General features: G+C 43.0%; 1 protein-coding gene across 1 annotated transcript in view; it reads right to left on the bottom strand.

The window, feature by feature from the left end:
- The window catches only part of LOC309554950 (mucosa-associated lymphoid tissue lymphoma translocation protein 1-like), a 108,208-nt gene that overhangs the window by 62,858 nt on the left and 24,200 nt on the right, over positions 1-21,150 (bottom strand). Inside the window, exon 3 of the mRNA XM_082256711.1 lies at positions 4,928-5,026. Within this exon, the coding sequence (XP_082112837.1) occupies positions 4,928-4,937 (10 nt within the window). The 5' untranslated portion in view covers positions 4,938-5,026. The remainder of the gene's footprint in view (positions 1-4,927; positions 5,027-21,150) is intronic.

Raw genomic sequence — 21,150 nt, 5'->3', positions numbered from 1 at the left:
TTCCCTTCACTTTCTGTCCCATATCCCAAAGAGGAAATGAGAGACAATCCAAAGTGGGGGAATTCCAGGGTGTCACCAGCGTCACCAGAACTTGTTGCCAAGCTGATCGATCGAATAACCACCACTATTACAGTGATCGCCGCCAGCTTCTGCAGGAGGTCACTCACTTGTATGTGTCCCAGAGGGGAGATTTCCCTTCACTTTCTGTCCCATATCCCAAAGAGGAAATGAGAGACAATCCAAAGTGGGGGAATTCCAGGGTGTCACCAGAACTGGTTGCCAAGCTGATCGATCGAATAACTTGGTTATGGTCAGCCTGCTCATACATAGTTTGAATCATCTGTGGCTGGTATTACTTTCACTTTCAATGTTAATGGTAAACAGGACAATTACGGTTAATCTTCCTAATGGGGGCACAGACAGCAATAAAACCTGACAGGGGTTCTTATCCTACTTCACTCTATCCAAAACTAAAAAACTATACTTTAAAGAACAAGTGCCACCCACACTATCCCTAGCCTCTTACCTAACTAGTCTAGAAACCCACAAGCCGATTAACTACCTTAGAATAAATGTTTGGCCACTTTTATTGTTTACATTTTCCACCCTAGCCATTCCTTTGGAGTGATTCCGCTATAGACTTCAAAGGGAATGTACTCCAAGTGTCTCCAGACTTGGAATATGGACCTACAGTATTTAAATGTATAGGGACTCAATGTGTAGGAACAGCCAGTGCAGAAGTTTCTACCTGGAGGATGTAAACAGTGGACCTGGCTGTCATGCTGAGGTAAGTGAGCAGCTTGGCAATGCGTTTCTATTTAAGTTTAGGTTAGAAAGCTTCTAAGGACAGAGAAACTAATGAAGTTTTGACTAAAACTGCACTTGTCCTTTAAAGTGGAATTCAATGATAGATCTAACAAAGCTTAAAACTGCTCCCATTTCCCTTCCAATCACTATTCTAACTATCCTGTATAATGAAGATGCATATACTAACCTTTTCTCAAGGGCCCTTTGGGCCGGTCATGTGATCAGCGACTGGCTTGAGGGGAAAGGAGAGAGTGCCGACAACAGATGGAATGCCTGGGTGATACCCATAGGCCACCCATAGGCTTACTATGGGGTATCCATTGCAGGCTCTCCTAGGAAGCTGCCGCTGGGAGCCAATCATGTGACTGGTCTGCAGTGGCCTGAGAATAGGTAAATATATCCATCTTGCTTCTATAGGGTAGTTAGTATAGGTGTTAAAAGAGCTTAGTTTGTTGTAGCCGGACTTTTGCTTTAATTTCTACTAAACCCAGATTATTCTTTATACTATAACTGGAGACTCTGTTTGCAAAGGGCAGCATACATGGTGTATGTCTAAACATGAAAAGTCTAAAGGCACTCCTGAACTTTAGAGCCTTATGAGGCCACATGTAGTCCTTTGGGTGCTTGTCATACATCCCTTGGGCCTCAGTAACCCACAGTCCTTGCCTTCTCTACCTTGCAGCTTACCAAGGCCAGTGAAGGAAAATTATTTATTCCTCTGGCTTTGCTAGCCAAATGGTTAACTTTATTTTTTCTTTTACTCACTCTTTCATTATTTTGTGCTGTCCATTACCGTTTAAAGAATATTATGTGCAGTGCCAGTATTTTTAGGCTGCATTCACACTTGAGCGTAGCGTTTTACCGCGATTTTACTGCGATGTTTACCGCGATTTTCAGGCGTTTTTTTCAGGCATTTTTGGAGGCAGGCATTGACATCTATCAAAAACGCTGGTAATCAGCCCAAAAAGAAGCTCATGTACTTTTTTCAGCTACAGGCGTTTTGCAAAACGCTCAGATGTGAACAGGGGCCATTTAAATGAATGGAGTTTTACTTGTTGGGTGTTTTGGAATGTTTTTTTGAGCATTTTTGGAGCTGAAAAACACTCAAAAACGCCCAGGTGTGAATGGAGCCTTAGTGGTAGATCATACAGGCAAGGATCTTGTGTAATGTTTCTCCAGTCCCCATCTATCCCCTACAGCAAATCCTCCATTTTTAACCTTTCTTGTAGCAGGTCTGCAATCTCTGACCACCTACTGCAATATTTCTAACATTCCTGACAGTTGTTTATAGCATTACATATACGGAATATTAGGTGTGACCCTTTGGTGATGTTGGGGTCTGCATCTAAGGCCCTTTATTAAGTGCGCTGACCATCACTGCTTTAGAGAGTGATGTAATGTTTTTTTGTGATCTGTGAACCTTGGGCCAAAATTTCAAAATGTGGCAAAGCTATCCCTAAGCTTGTTCTAGTTTATGTGAATTGATAGGTAAAAAGGAGTAGATTAGTGAGGAAATAAACTCTTGAGTTTATTGGGACAATTATTAGCAGTCAGAGATTGCTTGTTCCTTCCAAGAGCTGGAAGTGTCAGGTCCACCTATTAGACAACAACAAAGGAGAAGGGCGCACCGACCAAGTACATTACCACTAAAAGCATTTACTAAAATGATAAGAGGTATAAATAATACTCACAAAACAAGTGTGGGTATCACACATTACAGCATAATCAAAACAAAATCTCCAAGGTCGCCAAGATACTGCGTGGTGCTGGATAGCATGCAGTAAACCGCATGAGTCTGCTCAGGCTAAGCTGACGTGTTTCGAGGCTCAGGCTAAGCTGACGTGTTTCAAGGCTTCCTGGCTCTTCCTCAGAGCCAGGAAGTGCTGCTAAAGTGCCCCTGAACTGGTTCAGCAGTACTTCTTGGCTCTGAGGAAGAGGGCTCGCCCTCAAAACGCGCCAGCTTAGCCTGATCAGACACATGCGGTTTACTGGAGTATAAATGAATCCGCGCTAAGGATGTCAGAGGATAAATTAGATGTGTGCACAGGTAAGCTGCAGCCTCACTTGAAATATAGCCAAAAGGCTATATAGATATGTATGTAAATATGAAGTGGTGGCGCTGCTTATAAAGTGCAAATAGGTATATATAAATATATAAAAAAATATATGAAAAAAATATAAGATGTAGAAACACAGATGTGATTGAGGAATAAAAATATAAATATAAATAGTGGATATGTAGATAGTGCCACAATATGGTGAAAATTCAACATAAAATGGTATTGGGAATGTGTTAATATGGAATATGGAAAAATATAAAAAATGTAAAATGAAATAAAATATAAATAACACCAATAGTGCGTAATATAAAGTGCAAAGTGCCACAATATATGAATATATCCTAGTATATACCTAAAATAATAATATCAAAATGTTACAATAAAATGGTAAGAGAATATCTTTAAATACTAATACATAGGCGATGGTATAATATGAGAAAGTGTACAAAAAGTGCAACAATTAAACTGGGTGTGCGGGAAACTTTTCCGGAAAAATAAATAAGGGTGCGGGAAACTATTTTTACAAAGTGCAGCAAAAAGTGATGTGGTCTAAATTCATGTGATAAATAAGTCCGTATAATAGTAAAGGTGCAAACAATATTATGGACAAGCTAGATGTGCGGAGAAATATAAACTCCAAGGTGAAAATAAGAAGTGGTATTCAATCAGATCAGCTCATAAAATAAGTCCATATATTGATGGTTGTGCCCCGAGGGGTGGTGAGTGAGCAAGTATCCTGCGGTGACCCCCAAGGTGGGTGACTGGCGAGTGGCGGGGAAACCCCTAGTAGAAAAACCTACTCACCAGATGTACCCACCCCACACAGGGGTATAGGGCAGGTACTGTAGAAATATCCTGTTGGTCCTGGCTCTGGGTAGTAGTTCCCTTCCTGGGGGAGATGTAGTATAGGGTCCGCAGGGGTATCCTAAAGTGGGATCCTATCCGATGGTAGGATATCCAACAATCCGTGGGGTGAACTGATATGGCCACTCAAGGGTATGTGGATGGAGGGATCATATAAATGGAAAAGAACTCGATAGTATAATACCGTTTTTAAAGTTTATTCCTTCCAGCAGTAACATAAAAATGGGTACTCACATGGATATAATCAGTAAACAGCGAGGTAGTGGCGTCCCGGAACGCAATGCGTTCCAACTGGAGACCGGAACCGGAAGTGACGTGACGGCGCTGTACGCGTTTCGTCATGTGACGTCTTCTGCAGCGTCAAATTTTTTTCATATTTTTTTATATATTTATATATACCTATTTGCACTTTATAAGCAGCGCCACCACTTCATATTTACATCATGCGGTTTACTGCCACTACGCAGTATCTTGGCGACCTTGGAGAGTTCGTGTTGATTATTCTGTTATATGTGATACCCACACTTGCTTTGTGAATATTATTTATACCTCTTATCATTTTAATAAACGATTTTAGTGGTAATGCACTAGGTCGGTGCGCCCTTCTCCTTTGTTGTTATTTTTTAGGGTGTTTCGGATACCCTTGATCCTGAGGGGGCAGCAAGACCACAAGCTACACCTGTTTAAGTCCACTTGAAACATCTTTTTCCCTCCATCATACATCACTTGAGCGCAGGAGGATTGTTGTCCACCTATTAGACATAATGTTGTCATCCAATCCCACCAAAAATAGCTGGACCTAGCAACATTTAATATATCTCTGAATACCTCAAGAGCCCGATATGCTAAAATGGAGTGGATTAGGGGTAACAGGGTTCACACTCCCTTGCAAGCTAATCATTGACCTTGTCTGCAAGGCTATACATGGGTTTCACTGATTTATATAAAGTATAGTCAAGTGGATATATAAACCCTACTCTTAAAACCTATTTCTATTATTTTTGCTTTGACAGCAATCATACATTTAAAAAGCTTTATTTTCCTTATACCAATGAATAGGCAGATTGCTACACAATTTAAAAAATTGTATAATCCTAATCTGTTATATGAAACTTTAAAACAAACTGGTGTGTTAGTCATTTGCTGGTTTGTTGCTACAAATTCTTAAAAAAAAGTGCACTAAACGTCATTCCTACCTTTCAGCATGATTACTCATCTGCTGGGCCTGTGGACATATGGAATACATCACAGAGGGTTCATTGCACAATCTTACTTCATCCTATTCTTCTAGCTAGCTGGGGGACAAAGAAAGAATAATAATATTAAAGTCACTTGGTAAAGAAAAAAAAACAGAACAGCTCATAAGCACAGTCATTTTGTAAGGTTTTGCCTCCTTCCTCCCCTTTATTTCCCTAAAGCGATACTAAACACTCACTGTTTAATTTACATTTTTTTCTTCTTTTTTCTGTATGTGGATTATGACACTGTAATTATTTTAATAAGAAGCAAACATGTAAGTACCTTTTTCTAACTGATATACAGCTGTCACATGACCCAGCCTTTCTGCAGGGAAACATAGGCAGGAGGAGCTTCTAGTCCTCTGATACTGGTCACATGTTCAAAATAAAAAATAAAAAAAACTGCCTTTGGGATACAGAGTAAAAATAAATGAATATCATTAAACCCTTTTAAATTTTCATGAAAAACTGAAAATATAATATCAAATACTTACCATAATTTTACGTATGGGTTAACCCCGCCTCCACTCCTCCCTTATAGGACCCCACTCCCATAAATCTTTGCGCTAAACCAGAGGCCTCGTTCTGTAACTAGCCTACTCACCACTCTGGACCCATAGAGTCCATTGGGAAAGAAAAATTACGGTAAGTATTTCATAGGAAATTTTTATTTTTCCCGACAGACTCTATGGCAGCATACATATGGGAAATAACTAGCTATACACACCCGGGTGGGCAATTGCAGAACAAAAGAAAAAGATTTAATTGACACCATCAACTAACAGGATTTGTAAACCAAAAATTAACAGAAGATAAAGAAGCCGGCTCTACACAATAATGAGCCATAAATGTATTGATCGGGACCACAAGGCCGCAATACTGATTACATTGGGAACCACATGCTGCAAAGCCGCCCAGGATGTAGATGACCTGAATCCGGCTTTCTGGACTGCTGGAGAAACCCCTTTCAGAAGGGCCACCTTCTCTGGAGCATCCACTTGACTATCGGATTCGTAGACACCATAGTGTTGATCATTTTAGACACTGAAAGGTGCGCAGGTGGGAAGAAGACGGGGCCAGAAGTATTGTGTTCCAGAAAATTGGGATCCAGAGACAAAGCAATGGTCCTCTTGATTATAACACAAAAGACTGAGTGGGCTTCAGGTGTCTCTTTTCCAGAATCAGCCACCAGCCGAATATGAGGAGCATTAAGACCTAAGCTCTGGGCTCCAGCAGCTACCCTCTGTCTTGGGACAGTAGGAGAAGGACATCCAAGTAACTATGCAGACTTATGCTCCTTGCTTTGATAAAGACCTTAACAACCAATAAGATCCTGAAAACTCACAGGGTGATGTTGAAAGTCCAAATGGTAGACAAGCAAGCTGGAGATGGTCTTTCCCTACAGAAAAATTGAAGGAACTTGCAGAAATGTTCTTACAATGGGCACATGGAAGTAAGCAGCTTTAGCTCTATTGGAAATAACCCAGTCACCTGGCTGGACCCCCTATAAATCAGGGACAATGCTTCCATATTGAACTTCTCCTTTTGATGAAAATAGTTTCAGGTACGTGAGGTCTTAAATTTGGCCTCCGCAAGCTGCTCCTCTTCATGACCATAAAAAGGGACAAGTACATGCCCTTAAATCTCTTACATTCTAGGACTGGCACAGCAGCCTTGTACGACACCAGTGACTTTATGTAATACAAGAGTATATGCTTCATTTTACCTCAGAGTGAGGCAAAATCTGTGGAAACTAATCAGAAATGAGGAGGACTGATGGACCATGCGTGTCCTTAACCACTTTACCACCGGAGGATTTTGCTGTCTTCCGTCCAGGCCACTTTTTGCGATTCGGCGCTGTGCGACTTCAACTGACAATTGCGCGGTCGTGCGACGCCGTACCCAAACGAAATTTACGTCCTTTTTTTCCCACAAACAGAGCTTTCTTTTGGTGGTATTTGATCACCTGTGCGATTTTTACTTTTTGCGCTATAAACAAAAAAAGAGCGTTTATTTTGAAAAAATAACAATATTTTTAACATTTTTTTATATGAAATTCCCCCCAAAAAAGATGTAAAAACCAATTTTTTTAAAAATTTTTGGCCAATTTGTTTTATGCTACATATGTTTGGTAAAAAAAATCGCAATAAGCGTATTTTGATTGGTTTGCGCAAAAGTTATTGGGTTTACTAACAAAGGGAAAGATTTCTGTCATTTTTGGTGTTTTTTTTTTAACGCGTAATGGCGGCGATCTGCAATTTTTTTTGCGGGACTGCGACATTGCGGCGGACAGACCGGACCCCTGACTGACATTTTTGACACTTTTGGGGGTACCAGTGACATTACTGCAGTAATCAGTGCTATAAATATGCACTGTTACTGTAAAAATGACACTGGCAGGGAAGGGGTTAATTTTATTGGAGAGGGAGGGGTTAATGTATGCCTGGTGCTTACTGACGTGTAGGGGGGGAGGTGACTGAGTGATTCATGGACAGATCGGATGTCCAGCTATGCTGAACAGTCCGATCTGTCACTCCCTGTCACTATGGAGATCCGCCCGCTGTGTTTACACACAGCGGGCGGATCTCCAGACTCGATCCCCGACGATCGGGTAAGAGCAGCGGCGATCGCCGCTGCTCCTCCCCTGGCCCGACTCCCGCTGTGAATGAAAACAGTGGGAGCGAGCCTCCGGCGGCGCGCAAGCGCCGCCCAGAAGGGGGAGTGTCCAGTCACGTTAATACTACGTGGCTGGACGATAACGAACCACTCTGCCGCAGTAGTATTACTGTGAGCGGTTGCAGAGTGGTTAAAAGACCGCTTTGACTTTCCAATAGTCTGAGGCTAAAACTCAGTAGCTTCTTAGATACCTGAGGTCAAGCTTTTTAGCATACATCACCATGCACGGCATCCCCCACGACCATGCCTGGATCCAGAAGACCCTGCTGCCCAGGCCTAGGGCATTTATGGCCACCTGGTAATAGCTAGGCTCTTAGACCGTACTGCCTGCCAATGGCCAAGCTTAAGATCTTCATGGCACTGCATCCATCACCCTTTTCAACCCCGCTAATAGCTGGGGACTGCTGGGGACTCCACACGTCTTACGGGGCTCAGCTTGCTGAACAACCAGGCCTCGATCGTGGACACTTTATCCAAGGTAAGACTTCAACCATTCTGGTCCTTAGGGCAAAAAAGGAATGGGGCCCTGACTCAGAGCAAAGGTTTATGAGAGTGGGGTCCTATAGGGAAGGAGTGGAGGTGAGTTAACCTATACGTATGCTGCCATGCAGTCTGTCAGGAAATATATATTTGTAATAAAATCTTTATTATTTTGTGGAAATAATATGGTGGGGCGGATTTCTGCCAGGCACAGGCTGTGTCATTCCCCTCCAGCCTGTGTCTTGTGTTTAGCTGGTTAGTGGACTTGGAGAGGAGGGAGGGAGTGAGCGGTCATTTACCACTGTGTAGATGCCCACATGTGTGACTCTATAGTCACATGGGCTGCTCAGATGTGATAGAAAATGCTCAGCATAGAAACTCACTGAAAACTGAGCATGTGCAGAGTTGCTACCACAGCTGCAAAATCCCTAGCTGAATTGGTATATGGAAAGTAGGTGAACTGATTACAGATGAGCTGAGATGGAGAGTGGGGTAAGGGGCTGATAAATATGTAATTTACCAGCCCCTTCGTTTTCTGAATGAATACAGTGAGTGATCGGTACTGATCGCTCCTGTGTCCATTCATAACTGAAGCATAGTAAACTATGTTTGTGAATGAACAGGAACCCGCTCAACACAAAGCACTTCCCATTCAATCACTGTCCAGTACAGTTGAGGCTGCAGAGTAAAGTACTGGGGAACCTCTGTCCTCAGTTCCTTTCTCTGTCTCAAAGTCATCAGGCATCAGGGGTCTATTTAGACCCCTGATTTTTCACCAAAGCTGGGGGGCGTTCCACCAACAGGAAGCGATGTCAAGTTGTGTTACTCCCCCTCTATGCATTTCATCCATAAAAGGCGTCCTCGGGTTTTTCACCAGGTGAAAACAGAGATTAAAAACCTCAAATAAAAAGAAAACTAACGCAGCCACCACATGTAATGATTGGTAAGCTGCAATATTTTAAATTTTTGGTTTTGGGTTTAATACCGGTTTCAGGATGAAATCTACAATAAAAGTTATTAAAGCAGACTATTTTGGTGGGCTGGTGAGAGAAGTATGTTCAGTGTTGAGTGAAAGAGATTACCATTAAGAGCACAGTGAATAAATGCTTACAATACTTTGATGCTTTCACAGTTTCCTTGTTTACCTTAAGGTGTAACAACCAGTTAATCTGTCGACAAATCAGCATTTTCATTGTGTTTCCGAGTACTGAACTTCCTTTTTATAGCTGTTTGTCCTCCAGCACTCTTTAGAAAGTTTAGCACACTTAAAAGTAAATTCTAAACAGACATATACGTACACTATATTGTCAAAAGTATTGGGACGCCTGCCTTTACACGCACATGAACTTTAATGGCATCCCAGTCTTAGTAGGGTTTAATATTGAGTTGGCCCACCCTTTGCAGCTATAACAGCTTCATCTCTTCTTGGAAGGCTGTCCACAAGGTTTAGGAGTGTTTCTATGGGACTTTTTAGACCATTTTTCCAGAAATTGCTGTGCAAGGCTTGCTACCTCTTTATGGGGAGGGCATTGCGGTGAGTGCAATTTGATTAGGGGCACAGAGCACCGCACCCAGCACAGAAAAGGAAAAGTATAATACAGCACCGGCACGACTTTATACTTTCACCTTAGGCACCTCATAAACACCATTATATTTGGACTGCATGCATTTATTTGCACTAGCACCTTCATAGGTGTAACCTTCCAAGTGATTGACTATACGGCATAGAGGGATCCCCTCTATAGTGAGAACTGGTTTAGTGCTTTTCTTTGAAGACTGAATAAAGACTTTTTGGATTGTTGGACTGCACACAGCACTAGTGCACTTTACACTACCTATTGTTTTATATATTTTTTATATTTTGAATATTGGTTAAATATCAAGCACTTTATCTTCACCTTTTAGACATTATAATTAATTATTCCTTTATATATTACCATTCACATGGTTGTCACTGCACAAAGTCACCATTTATCAAGGATTTATGACACCAAAGTCACCATTTGTCAAGGATTTATGACACCGATATCACCTTTTATGATATATTAAGCACAATATATATGTGAGTTCACTGTATTTTTACAGTTGAGCACCAGCACTTTAATATATATTCATTAATCAACTATTGATTTTAGGTTTTGATAGAGCATATAAGGGTATTTAATTTATTTTGATATATTATATATATATATATTTGAGTAGCGCCACCTCCCATACACACCATATACATCCCTAACTTCCCACCTAGGTGAAAAGTATTCTGGGAAGGCAGCAACTCCTTTTAAATTACATATATCTTTCCATTGCGCGGGATTCACCCCACTTTTTACCAAAGGGCAAATGGTGCCTTCATCCCCAGGAATTGCTGAGATATTTTACTCATATTATAGCCAGCTCTATAGCTTTAGACAGAAAGAGGAGGGTAGAGAGAGAGGAAAGGAAGATCTCGTAGTGTGGGAGTACCTGCGGGGACTGGACTAACGGTGCCTAAGGATGAGTAGAGCATCTAGAGGCCCTGATTACACAGGGGGAGGTGATGGGGGCAATACAGAATATGACCCTGGGGAAAAGCCTGGGACCTGGCGGGTACTTGATCTTGTACTATAAAAGGTTTCACAAAGCTTTAGTCCCGAGCTATAGACCAATCTCTCTACTAAATACATACAGACATAACGATTTTTGCCAAAATAATAGCAGAAAGACTAAAATCATTACTGCCAAAATGGATCTATAATGATCAGGTAGGATTTGTGACTGGTCCGGAGGGGAGGGATAACTACCTTATTTCATTATTCTTGATCCATGAAGCAAAAAAAAGAGGCTCCAGTCCTATTCCTGTCAATAGATGCCAAGAAGGCCTTTGACAAGGTAGACTGGAGCTTCATGTTAGAAACTGTGGGGCATCTAGGTATTGGCGAAAGGATGGTGCAATGGATCTCCACCTTTTATTACCATCCAACAGCAGGAACTAGAGTGAATGGCAGTTTATCCCCCTCCTTCAAATTATTTAATGGGACTAGGCAAGGATGCCCTCCCCCCAGTGCTATTTGTTATAGCTTTGGAACCCCTGCTGGCAGCAATTCATAAAAACACAGACATTAGAGGGGTGAGAGTGGGGAATAAGGAGTATAAGGTAGTTGCATATGCAGATGATGTGCTATTCTATATCTCCAATCCCAAATTAACACTACCGATCGTACTGGAGGAATTCGGTAGATATGGACGATGTCAAACTTTATATATATATTTATATATTAATAAAATTAATATAGCTAAATCTGAAATTCTAAATACATCAACCCCAAAAAGTGAACAGCAGGCAATACAGCCCAAATTCCCCTTTGTATGGTATAGAGAGGAATTGGGATATTTGGGAATAAAGTTGACTGCATCTTTAATGACTCTGCAAAAGGCCAATTATATCCCAATGCGCAGCAGGGTAATGGACCAGTTGAACCTTCTGAGACATAGACCGCTCTCATGGTTGGGTAGAATAAATGCGTTAAAAACAATTATCCTGCCCAAGCTCATATATATATTCCAAATGATTCCAATTACCTTACCCTGGGTCTATTTTAGGAAATTATAAGGTATGATACTAAAATATATATGGGTATAAAAACGAACCAGTATCTCTTATGAAGTATTGGTAAAGGAAAAAAGAGCAGGGGGGTTAGCAGTGCCCAACTTTAAAAAGTACTATCAGGCATTCACTATTGCATTAATAGCAGACTTGATGCGCAAAATGGAAATTAAGATTTGGGTGGAGATTGAACGGCCACAAAGTAAGGTTGGTTTAGGTAACATGGTTTGGATTCCACAGATACATTGAGAATTGACTAATAGCACAAACCCACTGGCTAGGAACACTTTTAGGATATGGGATAGTCGTTGTAGTCTTTGTAGATACCACTGCAGGGGCGTAACTACAGGGGTTGCAGGGGTTGCGATTGCTACCGGGCCCCATGCTCCAGGGGGCCCAGTAGCAAACCAGTGGGTGAACTTCCAGGATTGCAAAAGTCACACTTGTGACCGGGCCCTGGCATTGCACCACTGTGAGGAGGCCCCAAGATTGCAGGAAGGGAGCCCACTGCAGAACTTGTGAAAGGATCCTGCTGCGGGACCGTAATAAAAGGCCATGCAACGAGAATAAAGAGCCCCAGGATTAGTGGGAAGAGCCCTGGGCTTGAAGGGAAGGGCCCCGGCCAGGGATCTGGGGGGGCCCTTCATGGTTTCTTGCATCGGGGCCCTGAAGGCTCTAGTTACGCCTCTGTACCACTGGGATTATAATGCACCTTTAATTTCATTAATAAACACAAATTACTTTAAACTAGGAAAAAAAGATTATCTATACAGTGCTTTGCGAAAGTATTCGGCCCCCTTGAACTTTTCGACCTTTTGCCACATTTCAGGCTTCAAACCTAAAGATATAAAACTGTCATTTTTTGAGAAAAATCAACAAGTGGGACACAACCATGAAGTGGAACGAAATTTATTGGATATTTCAAACTTTTTTAACATATAAAAAACTGAAAAATTGGGCGTGCAAAATTATTCAGCCCCCTTAAGTTAATACTTTGTAGTGCCACCTTTTGCTGCGATTACAGCTGTAAGTCGCTTGGGGTAGGTCTCTATCAGTTTTGCACATCGAGAGACTGAAATTTTTGCCCATTCCTCCTTGCAAAACAGCTCGAGCTCAGTGAGGTTGGATGGAGCAGTTTTCAGTTCTTTCCACAGATTCTCGATTGGATTCAGGTCTGGACTTTGACTTGGCCATTCTAACACCTGGATATGTTTATTTGTGAACCATTCCATTGTAGATTTTGCTTTATGTTTTGGATCATTGTCTTGTTGGCAGACAAATCTCCTTTCCAGTCTCAGGTCTTTTGCAGACTCCATCAGGTTTTCTTCCAGAATGGTCCTGTATTTGGCTCCATCCATCTTCCCATCAATTTTAACCATCTTCCCTGTCCCTGCTGAAGAAAAGCAGGCCCAAACCATGATGCTGCCACCACCATGTTTGACAGTGGGGATGGTGTGTTCAGGGTGATGAGCTGTGTTGCGTTTACGCCAAACATAACGTTTTGCATTGTTGCCAAAAAGTTCGATTTTGATTTCATCTGACCAGAGCACCTTCTTCCACATGTTTGGTGTGTGTCCCAGGTGGCTTGTGGCAAACTTTAAACTACACTTTTTATGGATATCTTTAAGAAATGGCTTTCTTCTTGCCACTCTTCCATAAAGGCCAGATTTGTGCAGTATACGATTGATTGTTGTCCTATGGACAGAGTCTCCCACCTCAGCTGTAGATCTCTGCAGTTCATCCAGAGTGATCATGGGCCTTTTGGCTGCATCTCTGATCAGTCTTCTCCTTGTATGAGCTGAAAGTTTAGAGGGACGGCCAGGTCTTCGTAGATTTGCAGTGGTCTGATACTCCTTCCATTTCAATATTATCACTTGCACAGTGCTCCTTGGGATGTTTAAAGCTTGGGAAATCTTTTTGTACCCAAATCCGGTAAACTTCTACACAACAGTATCTTGGACCTGCCTGGTGTGTTCCTTGTTCTTCATGATGCTCTCTGCGCTTTAAACTGACCTTTGTGACTATCACAGTGCAGGTGCATTTATACGGAGACTTGATTACACACAGGTGGATTCTATTTATCATCATTAGTCATTTAGGTCAACATTGGATCATTCAGAGATCCTCACTGAACTTCTGGAGAGAGTTTGCTGCACTGAAAGTAAAGGGGCTGAATAATTTTGCACGCCCAATTTTTCAGTTTTTTATTTGTTAACAAAGTTTGAAATATCCAATAAATTTCGTTCCACTTGATGATTGTGCCCCACTTGTTGTTGATTCTTCACAAAAAATTACAGTTTTATATCTTTATGTTTGAAGCCTGAAATGTGGCAAAAGGTCGCAAAGTTCAAGGGGGCCGAATACTTTCGCAAGGCACTGTATTTTGTTAGATGGGCAAAAAAAAGAGGCAATAAAGCTACAGGATGTAATAGAGGGAAGATAGAATGTGCATGTTCTTTGGAAAAACACAAAAATGGGGGAGCATGTCACTAGATAGATGGAGATACACACAATTGCAGCACTTTGTGCATACACTATCACAGCCACTGCGGGGAGAAAGATAATATGATGCCAATAGAGAAACTTCATATAAAAAGCAAAGTACAGTGGGTACGGAAAGTATTCAGACCCCCTTAAATTTTTCACTCTTTGTTATATTGCAGCTATTTGCTAAAATCATTTAAGTTCATTCTTCTTCCTCATGAATGTACACATAGCACCCCATACTGACAGAAAAACACAGAATTGTTGACATTGTTGCAGATTTATTAAAAAAGAAAAACTGAAATATCACATGGTCCTAAGTATTCAGACCCTTTGCTCAGTATTTAGTAGAAGCCCCCTTTTGATCTAATACAGCCAGGAGTCTTTTTGGGAAAGATGCAACAAGTCTTTCACACCTGGATTTGGGGATCCTCTGCCATTCCTCCTTGCAGATCCTCTCCAGTTCTGTCAGGTTGGATGGTAAACGTTGGTGGACAGCCATTTTTAGGTCTCTCCAGAGATGCTCAATTGGGTTTAAGTCAGGGCTCTGGCTGGGCCATTCAAGAACAGTCACGGAGTTGTTGCGAAGCCACTCCTTCATTATTTTAGCTGTGTGCTTAGGGTCATTGTCTTGTTGGAAGGTAAACCTTCGGCTCAGTCTGAGGTCCAGAGCACTCTGGAGAAGGTTTTTGTCCAGGATATCCCTGTACTTGGCCGCATTCATCTTTCCCTCAATTGCAACCAGTCGTCCTGTCCCTGCAGCTGAAAAACACCCCCACAGCATGATGCTGCCACCACCATGCTTCACTGTTGGGACTGTATTGGACAGGTGATGAGCAGTGCCTGGTTTTCTCCACACATACCGCTTAGAATTAAGGCCAAAAAGTTCTATTTTGGTCTCATCAGACCAGAGAATCTTATTTCTCACCATCTTGGAGTCCTTCAGGTGTTTTTTAGCAAACTCCATGCGGGCTTTCATGTGTCTTACACTGAGGAGAGGCTTCCGTCTGGCCACTCTGCCATAAAGCCCCGACTGGTGGAGGGCTGCAGTGATGGTTGACTTTCTACAACTTTCTCCCATCTCCTGACTGCATCTCTGGAGCTCAGCCACAGTGATCTTTGGGTTCTTCTTTACCTCTCTCACCAAGGCTCTTCTCCCCCGATAGCTCAGTTTGGCCGGACGGCCAGCTCTAGGAAGGGTTCTGGTCGTCCCAAATGTCTTCCATTTGAGGATTATGGAGGCCACTGTGCTCTTAGGAACCTTAAGTGCAGCAGAAATCTTTTTGTAACCGTGGCCAGATCTGTGCCTTGCCACAATTCTGTCTCTGAGCTCTTCAGGCAGTTCCTTTGACCTCATGATTCTCATTTGCTCTGACATGCATTGTGATCTGGAAGGTCTTATATAGACAGGTGTGTGGCTTTCCTAATCAAGTCCAATCAGTATAATCAAACACAGCTGGACTCAAATGAAGGTGTAATACCATCTCAAGGATGATCAGAAGAAATGGAAAGCACCTGAGTTAAATATATGAGTGTCACAGCAAAGGGTCTGAATACTTAGGACCATGTGATATTTCAGTTTTTCTTTTTTAATAAATCTGCAACAATGTCAACAATTCTGTGTTTTTCTGTCAGTATGGGGTGCTATGTGTACATTCATGAGGAAGAAGAATGAACTTAAATGATTTTAGCAAATGGCTGCAATATAACAAAGAGTGAAAAATTTAAGGGGGTCTGAATACTTTCCGTACCCACTGTATATCTAAAAATGATAAGATATTGATAAATGAAGCAGAACCTGTATACCCACCCTGTATATAGGGAAATGGGAACAGGAATTATGACCCCTTCAAGAGAAGGAAAGGAGGAGGAAAAATGTGAGGCTAGCTTGCAACTCATCAGTTGATGCAGGGACAACAGAGATGTGCTATAAGCTTTTTGCCAGGTGTTACCTTACCCTGCAGGGGGCGCAAAGGTTCGGGGCAGATGTGCCCCCAAATTGCTAGAGGGGATGTGACACCCCTGGGATCTTTGCGCATCTGTGCTGGGAATGTACAAAGATACAATCCTATTGGGAGGAGATCACTAAGGCAATTTACCAGATCACAGAAGAACCCTTTCCGTTATAACCATGGAGTTGTTTGTTTCACAGTACGGAGAAAAAGGTGACCGAATATAAGAATACGCTAGAGCCACATTTATTAAATGCGACTAAAAGCTTGATACCGAGGCTCTGGCGAACACCAGATTTCCCAAGCATGAGTGAATGAGTTGCAAAAGTGGAATGGGTGAGATCTATTGAGGAAACAATGTATACAGTAGAGGATTCCCTTGGGAAATACTCTGATATTTGGGGGAAATGGTTGAGATTTAAAAAAATCTTCTGGATATATGAGTATGCTTGGTGCTGGAGATCAATGACTGATGCAGTCTAAGACACAGGATTGCCGGGCCTGAGAGGATGGGGTAGGGAAACGGAACCTAATTTAAAAGAGAAGTCCAATCTGGGTGGGAGTCGAGGAGGACAGGACAGACGAGGATGGGGTTGGGTTTTTTTTATTTTAGGGTGGGAGGGAGAGGGATATTATAAACTGTATATGTAATGTTTTGAATTTGATTACTGAATGTGTGTATTGGTTTCGTATTCTTTTTTCTCTAAAAATAATTTATAACATTAATAAAAAGTTAATATACAGACTGAGTTATCCATTGCACAGCAACACTGTGAAAGAAGAGAGAGGGGTAGTACTGGAAACTAGGTACAGGCTGACAGAAGGAGAAAGCAGAGTGAGCAGAGTTGCTTTATCATCGTATTACTGCTCTTTAATTGTCCAATCAATAGGGTGCAGGTGGGGAAGAAACACCATTGTCTTCTTTAACAAAGAAAATGCGGTCAATCTCCTGGGTATGCTGCCTTGCAGGGGTATGCTGGGAGTTGATGCCAACTGTAGCACCTGCTGCGCACTTAGCCCATCCCCACCTCCCCCCCAGGTTACCTTGTCCTGTTCCTCCAACCGTCAGCTCTCTTCCCTTAAGATTAATGGCCTCCTCTATCATTCAGGTACTCCATGTTCTGCCCACCGCTGGGCTTCTTTCACTACCCTGATGGAGTCACCATTCAAGACCAAGGGAGGAATGCATGAAAAGTGTTAAAAACTGCTTTATGTTCTCAAAAGTGACTTTCCATTCAAGTGGAGCTCCTCACATATCACATACCTGGGCATATCCCTCCCCAACTGCCCCAAACGCATCTTTGAATGCAATTTTCCTCCTCTTCTTGCCCGCATCCGGAGGGACCTGGAAGGATGGCAAAAAGGCATGTTTTCCTGGTTTGGGCACTGTAATATTATTAAAATGACTGTCATGCCCCGCTTGCTTTATGTGCTTCAGGCCCTTCCGATAGTTATTCCGTTGACCTTCCTCCGTACAGTGAACGGAGCATTTCGTAAATTCCTGTGGATTCGAGGCCCCCCGTTTGGCATTGAAACTTCTTCGCATGCCCAAGCTCAGCGGCGGAATGGCCTTCCCAGATGCCACCATGTACTCTGCTGCATGCCACCTGGCCAGGATTCTGGATTGGCATCTGCATAGCCCATTGAAACAATGGGTGCGGATCGAACAGCTTAGCGGGGGCTCTCCTCCGGGAATCTCTACTGTGGGGGTCATCTCCCCTGCCAGGGGAGGTCTTGGATCACCCGACTGTTGGGGCCACGTTGCAACTGGGCCGCAGGCTCTGTAGAGAGGGCCTTCTTACGTCTTTACCTTCACCTCTGTTCCCGATAGTGGGGAACCCGGACTTTTCCCCTGGCCTACAGGACCCGGCCTTCCGTGTATTGAAGGCCAAAGGTATCTACCAGGCCAGACATTTTATCAGCGGGGGCTGTTGGATGTCTCGCCAGACTCTATTGTCGAGCAACATGTTTACCGCCCTGTCGTTCTGGCAGAAGGTACAACTTGCCCATTTTCTCCAATCGTTACCACCGGCGACCTCTTTTTCCAGACGCCTCACGCCGTTTGAGGAGTTGTGCGTATCGGATGCTCCGGTGCGCCATGCTATCTCCCTGCTTTATCGTATCGTGACGTCACCCGAACAGTCTTCTAGGCCCCTGTATATATCTCTATGGGAACGCGATTTGGGTGTTTCCCTTTCGGACCATCAAGTGGAGCGTATCCTCTTCTTCACCTACAAAACCTCCACATGCTCTAAATACCAGGAGATGGGTTATAAGCTCTTGACCAGGTGGTACTATACCCCGGTCAAACTTCGCAGGATGTTCCCCTCCTGTTCGGATCTTTGCTGGCGATGTGGCGAGGAGGTGGGATCCCTTCTCCACATCTTTTGGTCTTGCAAAAAATGACATTCTTTTTGGTCGGAGGTCCTCCGCATTATCCAAAAATTCACAGATCACACCCTTACCCTGCAACCAGCCCTCTTCCTCCTTCATCATCACAGCTTCCCGAGGGCGTCCTATCGGAAGTCGATCTTGCCGCTACTGCTAACAGCGGCCAAGAGCTGTATTCCTCTCCTATGGAAGCAGTCCCGTCCTCCTACTGTGGCAATGTGGTTGCGCAAAGTAGCGTTTATTAATGAGATGGAGGACTTGCTGGCGGTCGAGCGAGGCACTAGAGATGGGTTCCTCAAGCGTTGGTTCTACTGGCATGAGTTCAGTTCGACCGCAGAATACCAAGACCTTGTCGCATAGCTGACTCGCTCACACTGGATGGCCTTCTCCCCTAATCACCCCCCTCCCACCCCCCCGACTCTTCTACCCCCCTTCTTCGTTTTTTTTTTTTGTGTCCTGTCTTCCCTCCCCCCACCTCCCTATCTTCCCCTTCTTCCTACGTGGCACTTCCTGATCTTTGCTCTATCCTTCCTCTACCTGTTCTCTCTGAAAATTCCTCCCGTTTCCGTAAGGTATACATGACACTACTGCCTTTTTGTGGTTTATCGGATTGGCGACCCAGTGAGATGCCCTCCACACTCCGGTATGCTGGCCATGTGACAGATGCCGGTAGGGGTGTGGTTCTCTCTGGGAACCTGCCATCCTGAGACATACTCTGCGAAATACACATGCACTGTGTATTATCATTTCTCGCATACGGCTATGTTTATATGATTTACGCTTCATGTTACGCTGTTTTCCTGATGTTCGGCTGTATTTCAATTCACTGCCTTTGTTGATTTGTATACCTTTCTCTCCTCAATAAACATTGAATTTGTAAAAAAAAAAAAAACTGCTTTATGCACTGATACAGTCTGTCCGAACAGTATGGTCACCTGCTAACTTTGAAGTGTAAGAAGACAAAGACTTTCTTGAGCCCTGTCTCTGTAAATAACTAACACAGACTGAGGAAATATGGATGAAATCAGGAGATTCTGGTTAAAGCGGTTCTAAAGGTTCTATGCATGAAGGTAAAAAACCTTCTCTGTGCTGCATCCCCCCAGCCCCCCAATACTTACCTGAGCCGGCTTTCCGGGGGAATCTGTCTCCTCATTGGAAGAGACAGCAGCGGGAGCCATTGTCAATTGCAGCCACTAAGCCAATCAGGGCTGAGCCACGGCCCTGTGTCTGAATGGACATCCAGAGCCGCAGCTCAGGAGCAAGCCTGCTCGGGTGCCTCCATTGCAAGCTGATTGCTCCTAGGGCACTTGGCACGAGGGAGGGGCCAGCAGCACCGGCGAGGGACCTGAGAAGAGAAGGATGGGGGCTGCTCTGTGCAAAACCATTGCACAGAGCAGGTGAGTATAACATAACATGTTTGTTTGTTTGTTGTTTTTTTTTTTTTTAAAGAGACTTTAACATCACTTTAAGCTAAATTAACTAGCACTAAACAGGGGAGAAGGATAGAGGAAAGCCCCAAAATCACAGTAAACAAGTTGTAGAAGCCTGAAACCGCCACTAGATGTCAGCATACTACAAAAACAACAATAACCTGATGCAGTTCAACACAACACAGAAAAATTACATGAAAGTGGAGCACAATAAAAGATCCCACATGGAGGTAGGGGCATTTGCAAAGCAACATTTCCTGACAATTGTATACAGTTACAAAAGTACAAACAGACACACCAACCCCAACAAGCACATAAATTCTTCCAATCATTGTATGCCTCCCTCTTTATGAACCACACCCATCTGTCACCCTGTATATCACATTTAATTTTTTTTTTGTTTTATAATTATAAGTTTATAATCTGAAGTTTTTGTTCATTTTTGAACTGCAACTGTAACATTTTATTACAGGGTACATGCTTGACATTCAATTTAATATACCCTGTGGGCTTTCTCATAACATACAAAGCCTGTTGAGCTTCTTTATAGCATCCAAAGCCTGCTGGGCTTTCTTTTAGCCTGCAAGCTTTTTTGCTGACTCTGCAGACTAATTAGCCATGGGGATAAGGTTGATGGATCGACTTGGGTACAATCAGCCTTGCCCATACATGGATCAAATCTCAGCCAGTCCCTGCTGAACCAGCTGAATTTCAATCCATGTGTAGCGGGCTTTAGGCCCCTTTTACACTGGTGCCCTTTAGCTGAGCTTTTTCAGGGTGAAAAAATTGGATGAAAACTATTTCCCATTAAGTCCTATGGAACCGTTCACACTGCAGGTGTGCTACACTTTGAAAAGTCCTGTATGCTGCATCTTTAGTGCAGTTTTTCAAAAGCTCACCAGAAAGGCACCTTCCATTGTAAGTCAATGGAAACACATCAAAATCACATCAGTGTGAAAGGACATTTAGCCCCCATTCACACCGGTGAGGCTTTGAAATTGCGCCACTTCAGCTTGACTTTAAAGCCGTACAGTGGAATTTGCACTTACGATTTCATTGCGGCTTGCGGCTTCATACACCAAGAGTATGTGCTAGTCACAATGAAATTGGCAAAAAGTGGTGCAGGAACCTTTTTCAAAATCGACACGAGTCTCCAGCGGTTCCATTGATGACAATAGGGAGCGA

The sequence above is a fragment of the Pelophylax lessonae genome (assembly GCF_965119305.1).
Source record: "Pelophylax lessonae genome assembly, chromosome: 4".
Classification (NCBI taxonomy): domain Eukaryota; kingdom Metazoa; phylum Chordata; class Amphibia; order Anura; family Ranidae; genus Pelophylax; species Pelophylax lessonae.
Note: the sequence above shows the minus strand (reverse complement) of the source record. Positions and strands in the feature narration are given on the sequence as shown.